The 17,061-nt window shown below is 34.4% G+C and overlaps 1 protein-coding gene across 1 annotated transcript in view; it reads right to left on the bottom strand.

The window, feature by feature from the left end:
- The window catches only part of LOC148944862 (uncharacterized), a 63,058-nt gene that overhangs the window by 41,797 nt on the left and 4,200 nt on the right, over positions 1-17,061 (bottom strand). Inside the window, exon 2 of the mRNA XM_089098802.1 lies at positions 6,272-7,271. Coding sequence (XP_088954928.1) covers positions 6,272-7,228 — 957 coding nt within the window. The 5' untranslated portion in view covers positions 7,229-7,271. The remainder of the gene's footprint in view (positions 1-6,271; positions 7,272-17,061) is intronic.

Below are 17,061 nucleotides of genomic sequence, written 5' to 3'. Positions count from 1 at the left end.
GAAAATTTAGTCCATTTGTTCCAGAACGAATTCTATGATAAATTTTAGAAAAATACTTATTGGGAAAGGGGGAAAGGATAGGATTATTCTTATTAAAATTAATATCTGATAGTTTCCATCGGTAAACATCTCTAATTAGGAATGGTCTCCCACTTGACTGGTCGATATTTATAGCATTTTTTGCTAATTCATCAACCTTATGATTGCCACTTATGCCAGAGTGGCTAGGAATATACTGAAAATAAGTTCTTATGCCACTTGAAGCAAGATTATCTATAATACTGAGACAATGATAAGTGTCAATTTCCAACTTATACTGAGGAGCTGAGACCAGCAACTCAAGGCTTGATAAAGAGTCAGAATATATAATAATACATGCAACACAACTAGCAGGAAATTTCTTCTGTAAGATTTCTTGTATCTTTTGTTTGGATATTTCTACTTCAACACATAATTCTAGTTCTCTTCCCTCAGTGGTGGAGGAGAACTTATCAACCTTGACAATTTGCATATTCTGGTTTTAATTGTATATTTAATTATGTTGAAGAATTGAGCTCACAACCAAATGTTTAACAAGTAATTTTGTAAACTAAAATCAATTTCAGCTGAAGGATCTGATTGTTTACCTTTAAACCACTTACAACGTTATACTATGGCCATTTCTCCCTGTCTTGTTATTATTTTTTCCCTCTTGTTAATCATGGATTAGTCTACTTACTAATTTTTTACTCATACAACTAACAACTCACCACAGCACCAAGCCACCCAAGGCCAACAAAGCTAAACACACTCCTCCTCCACACGAATCTATTGAAAGCCTCCTTCTTTATACTCTCCCAGGAAGCTCCCATTTTTCTTAAATTTTTCTTTATGGCATCCTCTCACCCCAACCACAGACGACCTGCTTTCTGTTTAGCCCTTGACAGTTGGCCAAAAAGAACAATCTTTGGCAATCTGTCATCCTTCATGTGCAGAACGGGCCAAAAACATCTCAACCTTTCTTTATAGCCCTAGAAAGTGGGATGGACTGAACTTTTCGTACAGCCTACTGTTTGAAATACAGTTAGTAAGCTGGGTACCCAGAACAATCCATAGGCGATTTCTCTGGAAAACATCAAGCAAATCTTCATCCGCTTTTTGGGGCGCCCATGCTTCAGAACATTATTTGACCACTGTCATCACTATAACTTCCAATATTCTTCTTTCTTCTTCTAATTCACATCAGGCGGGCTATTCAGTTAGTACTATTTAGCCCTTTTCTTTTTGCTTCACTCTGTGGGCTACAGAGCTACTGGCTTGGTCGTCTCTTATTTATTAGATATTCTCAGATATCTTTAAGTAGATCTTTTGACTCAAGGAGTTCAAATATAAGACGCAATATATCGATTTCTGTGCTCTTTTTGCAAGTTTAAATGGAGCAGCTTTTGACTAATAACAGGATTTTGTGATTTTAGAAGCATTTTAACAATTCACAGAGCATTGTACATTTTGCTGACATAAGCATATTCCATTCAAATAGACGGTGTTCAATTGTTTCATTATTCACATTACAATTCCTGCAAAGAGGGGACAGGGGAATTGAACCACTTGAATTAGAAATCTTATATGAGAATGCAAGGAAATTTAGTCCATTTGTTCCAGAACGAAGTCTATGATAAATTTTAGAAAGATACTTATTGGGAAAGGGGGAAAGGATAGGATTAATCTTATTAAAATTAATATCTGATAGCCTCCACTGGTAAATATCTCTAATTGGGATTGGTCTCCCACTTGGCTGGTCAATATTTATAGCATTTTTTGCTATTTCATCGACCTGATGATTACCACTTATGCCAGAGTGGCTAGGAATGTACTGAAAATAAGTTTTTATGCCACTTGAAGCAAGATTATCTATAATACTGAGACAATGATAAGTGTCAATGTCCAACTTATATTGAGGAGCTGAGACCAGCAACTCAAGGCTTGATAGAGAGTCGGAATATATGATATTATTATTTGAATTTGCAATAAAAGGTTGATTTTCCTTAAGGTGTTCTAATGCCATGATTATGGCATTTAACTCAGCAGACATTATAGATAAATTATTATATAATCTCTCGCCCATTGCAATTTTCAGGTGAGGAAGGAAAACACCACTTGCAACCTTCTCATTCATTTTTGACTCATCAACAAATATTTGGAACTGATTTTTATAGGTAATTGTATTAAGTTCTGCAAGATTTTTCTGGACAAAAGCAATTGGGGTTAAATCTTTATTCCACTTTGAGAAGTCATTATTTATTATGGGACTTGACCAATTCCATGGGGGGATCGGGGGAGAGTGGGTGCAATAGACTTTGCTGGTATGGGGAACTTCTTCTGAATATTGGCATACTCATCTGCAATGCCTCTATACATGGCTGGATTTCTTAACCAATTATGTAGTGTGTGTGAGCTATTTGATTCAATTTTTGATCCTATTTGATCCAATATTCTGATCTTGGTTTGCTGACTTGTCTTCCTATTCCTCCAAACGTTTTTCAAATGTGAAAACACACCCTGAGCCTTGGCTATTCTACTTTTAACATCTTCACTGCTCCCACTGTCTTTAGCCTACTAATAATACTACCAAGGTAAGTGAAGCTGGCCACCTGATTCTTTAAGGGTGACTATCCTTGCCCCTATGAAGAGAAATCGCCCGCATGATTCCAATAATGCTGATAATTTCCGCCCCAACAACTTTGGCTAAAAATACGTCAGAATTGTGTACAAATCTGTTGCTATCTGAAATCATTTAAAATACCAATAGTAAACAGTTAACTTATCAGGCCTCCCTTTCACTGGGCTTTCCCACCTTCATTCTTCATATTGTTATTGAGTATTAGTGGCTATTCTCTTCGTATGTTTTTTTTTTTTTTTTTACTGCATGTCCATAAAGCATTTGACCAGATATAAGTCACTCGAAGCTGCTTAGTAATCAAAAGAATTATGATGCTCACTTCAGACTCCTTTCTTTTTGGTCTGTAAGACAGCAATTTGTGATTTGTTGGTGTTCTAAGGCTAGTCCACCCTTTCTTCAGCAAATGGTGTTTATCAGGGAGGTAAATTATTGGCTCTTTTGTGTGTGTGCTGTAATGATCTTAATATATGTCTCAAGGTTAGACTTGGTTATCATATTGGATCTGTGTGCATTGACCATTTCAGTTCTCGTGGTGACTGTTGTGTCAACTACTTTTCCTACTGAATTTAATGTTTATTTAAGATTTGTCAGAGCTCTGCTACTCACCATAACATTCTGTAAAACTCCACAAACACTAAGTTTGTTTTCACTACAAGCACTCTCAGTCACCCCTTGTACCACTGATTAGATTGTATGGAAATGGTTTGTTCTTTATGAAGGAATTTTGCAACCTTGCGTTAATTTTAAATAAGGGTTCGTTTGATGATGCTCATGTTTACTGTGCTTTGAGATCAATTTATCTCAGAGGCAATCTGCTACTTCTCTGGTGTACCCACTGCACATATGATGTCAAACATTTTATGAAAAATCATTTGTGGCTTGAAACTGGCACCAATATGCTGCTTTTTGGTTTAGCTCTTACTCAAGTCATGTCAAAAACTTACTGTACTCACATTTTAAGATTGCCTATTGTTTGCAATCATACAATTGATAGTCAACATCATTTTAAAGGTGTGTAATGACTCTCTAAGCTTTCTGTATAACCTAACATGTACTGCTGGAGCTACTGAGTTGTGTGCAAATTTTATTTGCCAATATTAAGTCAGATCCTAGTAGCTTCTAATATTTTGCAACATGAGTATCTATTTACATAAGATTAAATAAAAAACGTTTTTTCAATTAAAAGTAAGCAGCAACTTTAAAAATTAAAACAAACAGAAATTATTCCGTATATGAAGGGGGCTGCATCCTCCTTAATCCCTTGCTCTTTATGCTAAACTGTTTTAGTACTTTTCAATTGACAGTAAGTAGCAACATTAAAACTTAAAACGAACAGAAATCATTCTGTATATGAAGGGGGCTGCTCCCTCCTTAATCCCCTACTCTTTATGCTAAAGTTTCTTAGAACTTTAAAAAAGCTACTTATTCCAATTAAACATCTCTTTTGTTTCAGGAGTTGTTCCTAATGAATTGGGACAAAAAGTCAAACTTGAGTACAAATTGGGAGGGATTGGGGAGTTGGCAACCCCTCATATTTGGTAAAAATTAATGTTCATTTTAAGTTTTAATGCTTCTCCTTACTCTCAGTTGATATAAAACTTTTTTGTTTGTATTTAATTTCTGATCAACTATCAAAAAATGCAGAGAAATCAGGCTCTGCTTCTGTGTCCCCCCCCCAAAACGAAAAAAAAATTCTTTTTTTTGCACTTTTTTAGCTTTTTTGTTTGTATTTAATTTCTGATCAATTATCAAAAAATGCAGAGAAATCAGGCTCTGCTTCTGTGTTCCCCCCCCAAAAACAAAAAAAAATTCTTTTTTTTCGCACTTTTTTGCTTTTTGTTTGCACTTTAGCATTTTTTTTAGCTTTTTTGTTTGTATTTAATTTCTGATCAATTATCAAAAAATGCAGAGAAATCAGGCTCTGCTTCTGTGTCCCCCCCCCCAAAACGAAAAAATTTCTATCCACACAAAATTCCCTCGTAAAAATTCCCCCATAAAAATTTACTTACTTTCATTTGAAAGAAAAACTTGTTTTTAATTCTGAGTGTTTTACAGATCAAGCTATGGTATTATATGCCTTTATTTTACACGTTACTACATATTTTGGCGAAAATTATTAGAATTACTGACAATGACTGTACCATTTGTGTGCTATATTTTTTCTCTTTATGAATACTGTTTTTTTCCCTGTTTTACATTAGATGGTCTTTTGATGTAAAAAAAATAAATAAAAAATAATACGTTGTACCCACATTGCTCTTTAGTTAGGGAGCACTATTGCACAGCTTATGATAAAATATTAAGCTGTACTAGCTAAGGGAGACATGATAACCTTCATGGTACTTATTGGTACATGGTATATGGTACTTCATGGTACTAGCTAAGGGAGACATGATAACCTTCATGGTACTTATTGGTACATGGTACTTCATGGTATTAGCTAAGGGAGACATGATAACCTCCATGGTACTTATTGGTACATGGTACCTCATGGTATTAGCTAAGGGAGACATGATAGTAACCTTCGAGAATTGAATCTTTTGGGTGCTGACTGCAGAACTCCACACAACTCAGAGCAGCATCCCAATTTCATACTGTAAAACAGGCCAGACTGAATTGCCTTGGTAAAGTATTGGTGACAGGCACACATACAGGACTTTATTTGGAAAGAGAAATTATTAAAAAAGGAACATAAAAAACTGGGAGGAAGGGTATATAGATAATATAGGACAAATCATGTAGATCTTTACATTTTTTTGGAGGGAAGAGGCCAAGAGAGCCAGCCCTTCCTCAATATACATGTTTAATAACATGTGACTCTTTGGAACTCACCCTCTGCAGAAACAATTGTGAATAAAAATATTGGAACTTTTCAAGTCTCTTGATATTGAATGAAGAAATTGACATGTGTTCTAATTTATAATTTTATCTTCACTTATAATTAGCTTTAATCTAATACATAATTAGTTTTCCAGTTGTTTGCTTGAGCGCTTTTCAGTTGGACTATGCTAGCCCGCCCCTTCGGAATTATCTGTACTTTAGATGGCTCTGCCAGTTGCTTGCCTGCAACTGGAGTAGCTACAGCTGGTTTTGAATAGTTTACAGGTGAGTGGGGAATCATTGATGTCTTTAACTTCGTTTATCATTATTGTTAGCTAACTTGATTATTATTTTACTTTAGTTTATCTGGTTAAGAACAACATAAATTTTTGTTAACTACATAAACAAGCATATCTGTACACAACGGTGATCCCCATCTGTATTGATAAGACCAAATACCCTCTCCCCCCAAAATAAAATATACTTCTTTTTAGATTTGACCATCCATAGGATATAGTGTTTTATTCATCCCTATATGAAAGACCCAAGGGCATATAAGCTTAAAAATTCGATCCTGACAAAAGTTATAGAGTGAAAATATCATTTGGTTCATATTTTGACTCCCCCTCTCTTTGAAATATTCACCTTTCACCTCCTGCCCTGTGTCAAAGATACAATTATTACTTAATCATAAATAATATAAGTAAGTAGTATTATATTAATTAATTATATATTATAAGGTAATTTAAAAGTTTGTGACCTATTAAGGAACAACATCTCTAAAAGCCTTACCTGCATAACTTGTTGATCAAATGACCATTCATTTCCATTTTGCATAAAGGCTTGCATAGCATCTGAACCATCATCTTGACTAACAACTGTCAATATTTGTCCATCTGCAGTCACAATTTGATTCTCATAATACTGCACACCTTCCACTGAGTGATAAACATTTTCCACCTTAGGATTTGTAGTGTAATCAATATTCCCTTGCTGAATTCCATGCTCACTTGTTGCAATCACATAATTTGGCTGTTCCACAATTGCGTCACTAGTCCCTGCTGCACCACAAACAAAAGCAGCTTCACTCACAATTGTTGGCTCACTGACAGGCTCTTGATCAACAGCTTCTAAGGTCACAGGAGCCTCAGAGGCAGCTATGACCTCATCATGATAGTTTTGTGGAGTCTGTTTATTATTTTCAACAGCAACCTCAGTTTGAAGAGGTTCATATTTAATTACTTTATTTGGCTCAACTTCCAAGCAACTCTGCACAGCAGTTTTTTTATGTGGATTATATTCTGTTGGTACGTCATGAACATCTGGAACATCACTTGCATGAGGGATTTGTCTTTCACTAAAATCTGCGGTTTCAACTGAACTAGACGCTAAATCATCCCTCTCTGCACCACTTCCTTTATTTCTTACATGATTATCAGTTCCTTCAAACTCTATTCCGTTTGAAGATCCAACATTGTTAGAAGTCTGCTCATAAGTAAAACCATGAGCTGAGGTTGTGAAATTTCCCTCATCATAATTCACATTTTCCATTGCATCAGTGGGTCCATCCCTACACTCAACATTACGCAAATCAGCAGAGGTTGTCAACGAATCCAACTCAAAGTCGTTAGTCTTTTCAACTTTGGGTTGAACATCCACATTAGACACAGTTGGGACTTCAGTATCTAAATTTGAACTCTTGGTATAAATTGGTTCTCCAGGGGCAGGACTCTCTGCAACTGTATCCATGTCACTATCATTGGGTAATGAACACTCTTCCGTTCAAATTGAACTAGAAAACATAGAAGATATCAATTATTACCAAATTAATTTGGGCCTTTGATGTAAGATTTGCTTAGGGCTGTAATATAATGAAAGAACAGTCATATAGGCACACATTCAAACCTTGATGGAGGGGGGATCAAGAGGGCTTCCCTGGAATAAAGGTATGACCCTTAAAAAAGTTGTGGTTGAAGGGCCCCAGCATGCCTTTCATGTCCTTTCAGAGGAATGAAGGTTTTTTTTTTCACTATTCTTCAATATCAGCACTTATAACAATAATTACTTTAATTACCTTTAATTTGCACCAAACCGTAATTACCTTAATTTGCACTACGGAGCAAATATTTAATAACATCTTCATACATGTAATCATAATTAAAAAGACTGGAGAAAACATCGCCTCTACATTTGGTCAGTGGAGACACGCATCCAAGAATTATAAAAAAAAAAAAAAATATAAAAAGTGCATTTGAGCCAAAAAAAAAAATTCGATTTGCAAAACACTGAAGAGGATTTTGGTGGCTAAATTTTAGATTCCTTTGACACAGACATTATAGGAAACCCATTGCAAACCGCAATCTTACAAAATTTAGCTGGTAAAAAAAAAAAAAAAAATTTAGCTGGTAAAAAAAAGGTAAAGACTAGAATAGTTAATATTTTCATGCAGAAAAACAACAGATAGTAACATTAAAAAAAAGAAAAAAAAGACTAACTTCTAATTAGACATAGGAAAATTTTTACAAATATTCAGACAGACAGGACCCATTTATTGTTTAAGAGTAAGTACAGGTTAATTAGATAACCATATTTCAGAAGATTAATTTAAATATTTTGCCTTTGTTTGTTGACATAAAAAAAACCATATAGACAGCTAAACCCAACACTATTTACTACAATTTAATGCATCTTTACCCTGCCAATGCCAAATACAAACATAAATATTGGCAACAATGAGTGCCAACTAAATCAAATGTCAAAATTATTGTTATTTAGAAATTTACAACAAAATTACTAGTGCTGGGACTCATTAAGTAAAAAGAAATAGATTGGCATTAAAACGAAAAATTTCAAAAAAGGGACAACATCTCACGCTAAATTTAATGTCACTTAGCCTCCAGTAGGACATCCACATTGACAGCATTACAAAACAGGCTAACCTAACCCTTGCCCCATTTAACATTCCTTTAAAGTTTAGATGCCCAGTAAATTGTGTTTCAAAACTTTCAGTTACGCAATTTCACCTTGATTAGAATATGCATTGTCTGTTTCTTTAGACCATTATTTTTTAAGCACTATCTTTTAATGAAGGCCCATTTTTTCGTCTAAAATGACTGATGCTGACGATCACTCCAATTTACTGCAAAACGCCAAGGCATGAGAAAAGTTTAATTATCTTCAATTATTTTGCTTCCCAAATTAGAAAAGTTTTATAGTTCACAGTAAAGCACAGAAAAGCAGAGCCATCTAAAGGCATGACTTTATAGGAACTCGTCCAAGGTATGTAAATGCAAAATTTCAACACAATGATTTTGTTTTACAAAAATTTAAATGTCTGTTTATTTCTGATGCCATAATCCATAAAATTCTGATGTTGCAGATGGCAAAAATATTCCAATATAGATTGTTCTTCTTTACTCAACCATAAAAATTCTTGCCCAGTTGTAACTAAAAAAAAGAAAACAAAAAGGCAAGTTCCTAAGACAGCTGTAATCCTGATCCTAACAGGGACCTTGATTTTGAACTAAAATCAAGTTGCCATTAATCCATGGCTAATTGGAGAAAATGCCAAGACAGATAGTCTGAGTGTAGAGGCAAGCTGGCATAAGCCTTTTTCAGGAATGCATAAAAATGATATAAATTTCACTTGTTGATAGATAGTCTATCATCCATCCATCCAACTTGGGGCAGAACTAAGTTAGATAGTCTAAGAACTTTAGGGATGATCAACATTTCTGGGTTGACTCATGACAGAAAATGTTGACTGGACTTGTATGCAAAAGGAGGGGACTGAATTTTCTTGGACTCACAGACGAAAAAGTGACCTAAGCCTAATAGGCTTACCTGCCTAGAGTCTCAGACAGACTACCGTGTCCCCTTGATATTTCAACCCACTATGACAGGGACCTGAAGAGACAGCTGATCCTGAGACAATAATTGAAGATAAAGCCTCAATTAGTATCTCTCACAGAAATAGCTATTCTCCCTTAATAAAATTATTTTGCAATAAATTGTATTATTCAAATTAGCTTTGTGTAGTTTGCAACTATATTCTATTTTCCTTCTTCAGCTCCAACTTTATAAGACAAAAATGACAGGAAAGGCTAGATTAAGGGTACAAATAAGTAAATGGACAGATAATGTTGGAAATTTCCAGTGACTTGATATTGCAATAAAAATATTCGTGGGGACACTTAAATCAAAAACAGTCAAAAAATTTTGTTCCCTTTGCATTATGTATATCCATCACATTGAGACACACACTGTTATTCACTCAAAATGCAAGCCTTGACTAACTACTACTTTATCAGCTGCAAAGAAAAAGAAAGACAGTTTTTAAAACCATTCACATGCACATATTTGGACATAATTGTCCCATGAGTGAAAAATGTTACATAGCTAGGGAGCACAATTTTTCAATTTTGGAAAATTTAACTTGCATTGATTTGCAAATATTCACTTTAATTTGTCAATTGAAAAATTCACTTTTTATATCTTCTTTGACTTCTTCTTGAAATCATTACCATCAAGTTTTGTAGCTGCCTAGTGTACATACATTATATATTTTCTCATAAGTAGTCACTTGTGATAATAGTTGTGATTTTTATTTGTAGTAAATGACTCTAATCTACTACCTAAAACCTCACACAGATGAGTATCTTAGGGGACTTAAAATAAATACAATGAATTTCATACTGCTTTTAATTACAGTAAGTGAAAATTAAACACAAAAAAAAAGAAAAAAAAAGATTTGACTATCATGGGTACACTTTTTCTAGTTAATCAAGTTAGCCTATTTGACCTTCTCAAGCCATTTCTGGGTCATCTAAAAGGGCTTTAAAATTATCTACAATCGGGTGTATTATTTGGGGGGGGGGGCGTGGGCCTTAGAGTGAATGTGCCAATTTACTAATAATATTCCAACATCAATCCAGCTGGACCATTGATACAAGTTTTCTGGGGATTCACAACAGAGTTATTCCATGACAATGCAAGCAGTTGCTTCTAGAACCTTTTCCTCTTCCATAAGGGGATAATGACACCCTTCTGCCAATCTTAGGAGATTATTTCAGTTTGCCAGATTATGGAGAACAGGGTGTGAGGTAGAAGAGCATTGTATGGCCTGGATATTCCAGCAGTTAAGAGCTTAAGGAACATATACCTGCAACTTTATTATTCTTGAGCATTTTAACTAGAGGAGGGGGGCATAGGGCCTTAGAATGTTTCAATTCAATATTTACAATAGGAGACTGTGTTTCATAAATGCACATTCATGACTATTTTTCACAACACAATTTTCCCGAAATAGGAAAATTTCGACTTTAGAAGATTTGGATCTAAATTGAGAATGAAGTGTTTGTAAATACTATATTATTAATGATACAGGAAGTCATGGATGTGTATTCTGTAGACAAACATAGCAAAGATCTTGCTTCCCTGATGAGAATATTTAGGTTTTTCACTAGCTCAGAAAGCTTCTGGATTCATTACAGAAACAATCAACTTTTGGAATGAATGTACAACTCCAATAAGGGCACAGAAAGGTGTTTTAACTCCCTGATTTGTCTTTATAGAATAGGCCAAACCATATAAGTAACAAGAAAGTTGAGAAAGGATTATGGGATTTATTATTTTTGACCACAAGCCTAATATTAAAGGTTTCAGGTACCTAGCCCAAGAACTCGTCAAGTTTGCCCATTCCTAAACACTCACATAGTCTTCTCCCAAGTGTGGCCTTGCTAGAATACTCAAGAACTACTGCTGTCTTTACTGCTGCTGAGAACTCACTACTGAACCAAGCCACTTGAGGCCAACATACAGTGACACTCATCAGCAGATATATATCTGCTGATGATGGTTTCTGTATATGTAATCAAAATATTCAGTATTTTTTTTATTGTTTTTTTTTTTCTACTGTCTAATAATAATTTGTATCCCTATTGAAACTGTTATTTATCATTACGGAAATGCAGCGTGGTCATCGAAAATACCTGAGACAACCTACTTTTTGTTTTAACCCAAATGAATGGCCAAAAAGAAGAATTTTTGGCAGTCTGTCATCCTTCATCCATAAAACATGTCTCCAACCACGTTTTTTGTACAACTGGTATAGTACATAATCAAAACAGAGAACCTTCCAAAGTTTTGCAACATTTTCTTTTCTTTCATTTGGTCTTAGCCATCCTCAGGGGTTGTTTTGGGACCACTTGTCCTCCCAGCTCTTGCATAAAAGCTTAATACAATTCTTTTCCCATTAAATTTCAGATCTGATTTCAAATTGCTTCCTTGCAAAAGGCAGGATCCAGCCTCAGTCCTGTTTATTTCCAGGCATGGTTTTATACACTGCACTGCCACAAGGTTATTTCTGTTCTACAACAGTAAATTAACAACAGCTTAACTTCCTCAAAGGCATGAAAATCACTGAGGAGTTAAAGCAGTAGCCCCAAAGACTTAATTTTAATCCAAAAGTTTAGCAACTAAAATGGGTAGTGATACCTTTTCTTTGCTAAAATTGATTTTTAAGTTCAAAATAAAGTTTCAACAATAAAATTCAGTCTCCCATTGAAAGGCTGGATTTATGAATTTAAGCACTTTTTCTTTTTTTGGCATGTTAATTAGATTTCAGTAAGTTTAACAGGTGCAAAATAAATATACCTTGAGCCAATGACATAGAAATACTACCCTTCTAAACTAGTTACAATAACAAAAAATTTTTCCTCTTAAATTATTAACTTAACTGCATTATATGCCGTTTGGCCAGATTCAGTGGGTCAAAAATATGGGCTTTGGGACCTCTACAGGAAACACTTTGGTTTCAAAAAGCCCATGAATGGAAAAAGAAATGAATACAATCACAAATGGAACTTGTCTGAAAGGAAAAACAAATGGAACAGAAATTTTGCACCAAATTGGGAGGATGATTTTGACAGAAATTTTGCAAAATTTCTGATTCCTGCTTAAAATTCGGCAGAAATCAGGAAGCAATTCGATAAAATCCACAAATTTCAACCCCTCCCAAACATAAAGATGCTCAGGATGTCCCTTCTGGCAACACACAATACATTCTGCCCAGAAACCATCTTGGAGATTTCATTAAGTAAAGAAAAGGTAAAGTTTTTGACAGCTAAAAAGTTTTTCTCCTAAGAATATTCTTCAGAACATATCTTGATGGCAGACAGTATTGAAACTGGACCTTAAGCATCAATTCTGAATGCATTGTCTAATTCTGATTAGACAGTAAAACTCCAGTGAAGAGTTTTTCATAATGGTAATTTTGATAGCGTAGTTTTTTTTTATTTAAAATTAAATTTGCAAGGAGTGTCAAGCTATCTTTTGGAATATCTGTATGTTCCTATAATTACAATTATTGATCAGCTGAAACTGGATAAAAATTACAACTTCTATATCAGAGGTAATTGGGAAATTTTTATCACAAGACAGGTTTCTTGAAAATACATTTCAAAATTTCAGCTACTCTGGGCTGTGGTTTACTCTTTACTAGGCTGGAGCTCCTGCTCCAACCATGAATAGTCCGTCTTGTTTGTCCAGGCATTAATGCTGTAGCCTATAGCAACATATTTTTTCTTAGACAAGTAGAAACAAAATCCAAGGATCTGAATTTAAAACATAAATACAGAGAAAAAGAACTGTCTACTCACAGCTTTTAGCAGCCTTAAGCAGGTTAATCATTTAACCTAAGCACCAACAGGACCAGAAACAAAAGCAACATTAATGACCTAAATTAAATTTTTGGAAATGTGCTTTGTTTTATGGACTGTACAGCAATCCTGTAAATTTCAGTTCAAAATTTAACTTTTGGAGCTAGCTCTAGTTTATTAAATTTGGCTCAAAATTTAACTTTGAGTATTAACTAAGCAACTCAGTTGAGTATTAACTTAACTGATACTGACATTGAACTCAATTAATGCTAACTGAACTCAACTAATACTCACATTAAGTATTAACTCAATATTATTCAGCATTAACTAACAAGTTAACTACAAAAAATGTAGCCATTGGAGTGAGAAAATTGGATGGAAGGATGTGAAAATTCTAAAGTACTTACCAAAAAGAATAAACTTGGAATAAAGTAAAGAAGCCAACAAAATAACATTTACAAAGTTAATTTAATGAGAATGAACTTTGTTATTATTCCATCTAGTTTAGATGGGAGCATTTCTGAAAAATTATTTGACTTTGACATTGATTGTTTCCAAACCATAATTCTGTCCAATGGAAACAACTTCCCAAACTTTATTTATCCTCATTTAAACTAAAACCTTTTTTATGGTTTGATGTCCTTAATGCATTCTGAAAAAAAAACCTGTGTTAAAATTAGGAATTGAAAAATAAAACAAGCATTAAACTTGCAAATTTGGTTGAAAGTAATTTTCATATCAAATGATATCATATCCTTTACTAGACACTATCTTATCAGTGTTCTATATACCTATTTGGCCATTTGTTTTGACTCATAGAGGAGCTTCAATCACATGTTTATTTTCAATTTTATTCTTTAACAAAATGATGTCAGTGCCATCTATTATTAAGCAAAACAAAGAAATACAACTTTAGGAATTCAGAATTCTGGTACACTGAAGAGATCTACTTTGGGGAATAAAAAATTATATGGTGGGATTTCCATGCATCCCCCCATGATTTGCTTTAGATCTGGCTTTGTATTCAACAAACATTCTCAGCAAAATACAAAACAAATAAAAAGAAAACAAAACTTACTAAAAAAATACCCCCAATAAAACAAATTTTTAAAGTAAAATGCTAAAATATTATATTTTAAAACAGTCTAGGCTTCCTCACTTTACACAGGGTAAAAAATCAGTATGCAATTGAGCAAAATTATGTAAACCTCAACCCCTCACATCTTGTTTTCAAATAGTAAGTGAGGAGAATTGGAGACCCCCCCCCCCCCTAAAGCAATTGGTCCCTGCAACCACAAGGACTTAATTTCCCATATTGGTGTCAAATATAAAGTGACTGAAATAAGCACTTTACCAAAACGGTGGAAAATAAGATTAACAGACAAGGTGAGCGCCGAAAAGCTAGCTCAATCTCTAGCTTTTCCCTTGGAAACTTAAAGCAAGAACCCGCCTTCTTCTGTGGTGAAAATCCGGTCCGTCATGGCTGTAGTGAAAAGAATACCACAAAGCGTAAACGAAGAAGATATTAAATCTGCTAACTCAAAGTGTTCCGAAGTACGCCACATAGGAAATAGCTCGGCCTTTAAACTGTACTTTCAAAGCGAAAGCGAACTGGACTATGCAATAAAAGCAGGATTCAAAATAGACTTTGACCACTTCTGTCTTGAGAAACATGTATTTATGCCTAAAAGGTGCTACAGATGTCGACAGTTTGGGCATATAGCAAAGATCTGCAGAAATGACAGGAAGTGTTTCAAGTGCAGAGTCACATGCCTCAACTCTGCTTCCACCATGCACAAGGCAAATCAAATGCTCAAATTGTAGGAAACCTGGTCACGTTTCTCAAGCTTAAAGTATGAAATTGTGAGAAGTTTCAGGTCAAAACAGGCTGATTCAAGGTTGTAGCAAAATCAGTGTGACTGTACAAATGTGTTTTTTTTTTTGTTCTCTCCTTTTACTCTGTCTTTTGCAATTTTTGTGTATGACGGGTCATAAATAAATAAATATATTAATATATCACTGAATAGCTAAAATTTAAGCTATGCATCAATATGGTTATTATTAAAATTATTTAAGCTTGACATTATTAGTTTATTGACTTACCTAGAAGCACTTCTTTTTGGAAATACCAATTATCCTATTTTGATATAGGCTACATATCCTTCCAATGTTTTAATTTTATTCATATATTAGCAGAAAGCAGATTGTCTTCTGATTCTAAAAACGTAATTTTCATTGCTTGATATTTATTCTATAAATCACAAACATGAAATATATTTTTTTCTCTTCAATTGCTTGTCAAAACAGGGACCATATTTTGAATTTATGATGACAGGTTATTAGTGAAAATTTAATCAAGAAAACAGGCAGGGATCTTGTTACTACATTCACATTGTGTCATGCTGTAGTAAATGCTGTACCATTCCTGTACCCAATCTATGCTGTACCCATATGGGTACACCATGCTGTACCCACATCTATTTTTCTGGAATGCTGAAGAAAAGAGGTCTTTTGCCCTAGGTTCAACCAGGCATACAAAAAGCTCCAAAGCTGCCAAGATTTTAGCAGATCAACTGCTTTGCTTCAATCAAAAAAATATTTACATATGTAAAAAGTGCAGAACAGATGTAACGCATGTAATTAACACATGTGCCTCAAGTATAGCTTGCAGTTCAATATATCAATGGTTTTCTGAATTACCATTAGCATTGTAAACTCATTCAGTGGCAAGTGCAGTTCATAATTTTAGATGTACTATTTTATCAAAAGTATAATATCATGTCTAATGTAGTACTGCTAGTGGAGTAATATTATTTTAAGTATTTTAAGTTAATATTAATTTATTAATTAGTATTTTAAGTTAAAATTGTGTTTTTAATGCCTGAATAATGACAAATACCACACAACCTTTCCATCACACAAAACAAGAGAAAATAATGCAGAAATTGTGGAAACAGTTAATAGCATAGCAATTGTAAAATGAAGGTCGCCTATGTATATGTTATGGTCAATTGATTTTCAGGAAACAATTTGTTGATGACTAAGCTACTCTTTTAGTAGAGCCAAGCCGATAAAACAAGCAAAACTACCTTCTATTTATAGGTATGTTCAATTTTCAACCCTATTATCAGAACAAACTTCTGATTCCCATAGCAACAAATAAGGAATAAAATAAAAAATTCGTTAAGACAGGTTTACTGCATTCTTGACCTTTAACCAAGTACTTCCAATGGAATTAAATAAAATAATATAAGGAAACATGATAGTCTGATTAATCAGCATATGCTGCACATTACAAATTTAATTTATCTAGTGCTTTCTTTTAGTTTTCTTATGGTAAAATTCTAGACAAGCTACTTATCCTTATCTTGGAAAGTAGCTAGGTTAGGAAAATGAAACTTTCAGGGATGGATCTACAGACTAAAGTATGTACTGGGAAGGTATTTTGAAGTACCCTCCTCTAATTCTTCTCCGTTTAAAGGGCACTGACCTTAGACAACCTTTAAAAATCTTTGTATTATAAAAGTGAAATCTTGCAAAATAGATCTTCTGCTGAAATGAAGGACAAGAAAAGTACTTACAGCCTCACAACTTTTCTGAATCCCAATTTATGAGGTTTCCCAACTCCCAACTCAAGTGCCGTCACAGTTAGCATTCTACTGCAAGCCGAAAAAGAGAGGAAACTACAAGAGGAGAAAAGTATGAACATTGTAATATCTGGCATTCTAGAATCCGATAAAGAGTCTGATGCTGAGAAAGTTGCACGGCTGGTCCCTAGAAATGACCTTGGTGCTCAACTACACATGACAGACATCCTAGAAACAGCAAGACTGCCCCCCCCCCCTCTCAGACTTGGATAACGTGCAAGGCCAAAGATGCCTACTTGTGAAACTGTGCAAGGACTGTGAAGAAACCCAAAGAAAG

This window comes from Artemia sp. Qi Xiang Cuo, chromosome 13, assembly GCF_049724085.1.
Source record: "Artemia sp. Qi Xiang Cuo chromosome 13, ASM4972408v1, whole genome shotgun sequence".
NCBI lineage: Eukaryota > Metazoa > Arthropoda > Branchiopoda > Anostraca > Artemiidae > Artemia > Artemia sp. Qi Xiang Cuo.
This window is presented reverse-complemented; position numbering and strand designations above follow the sequence as displayed.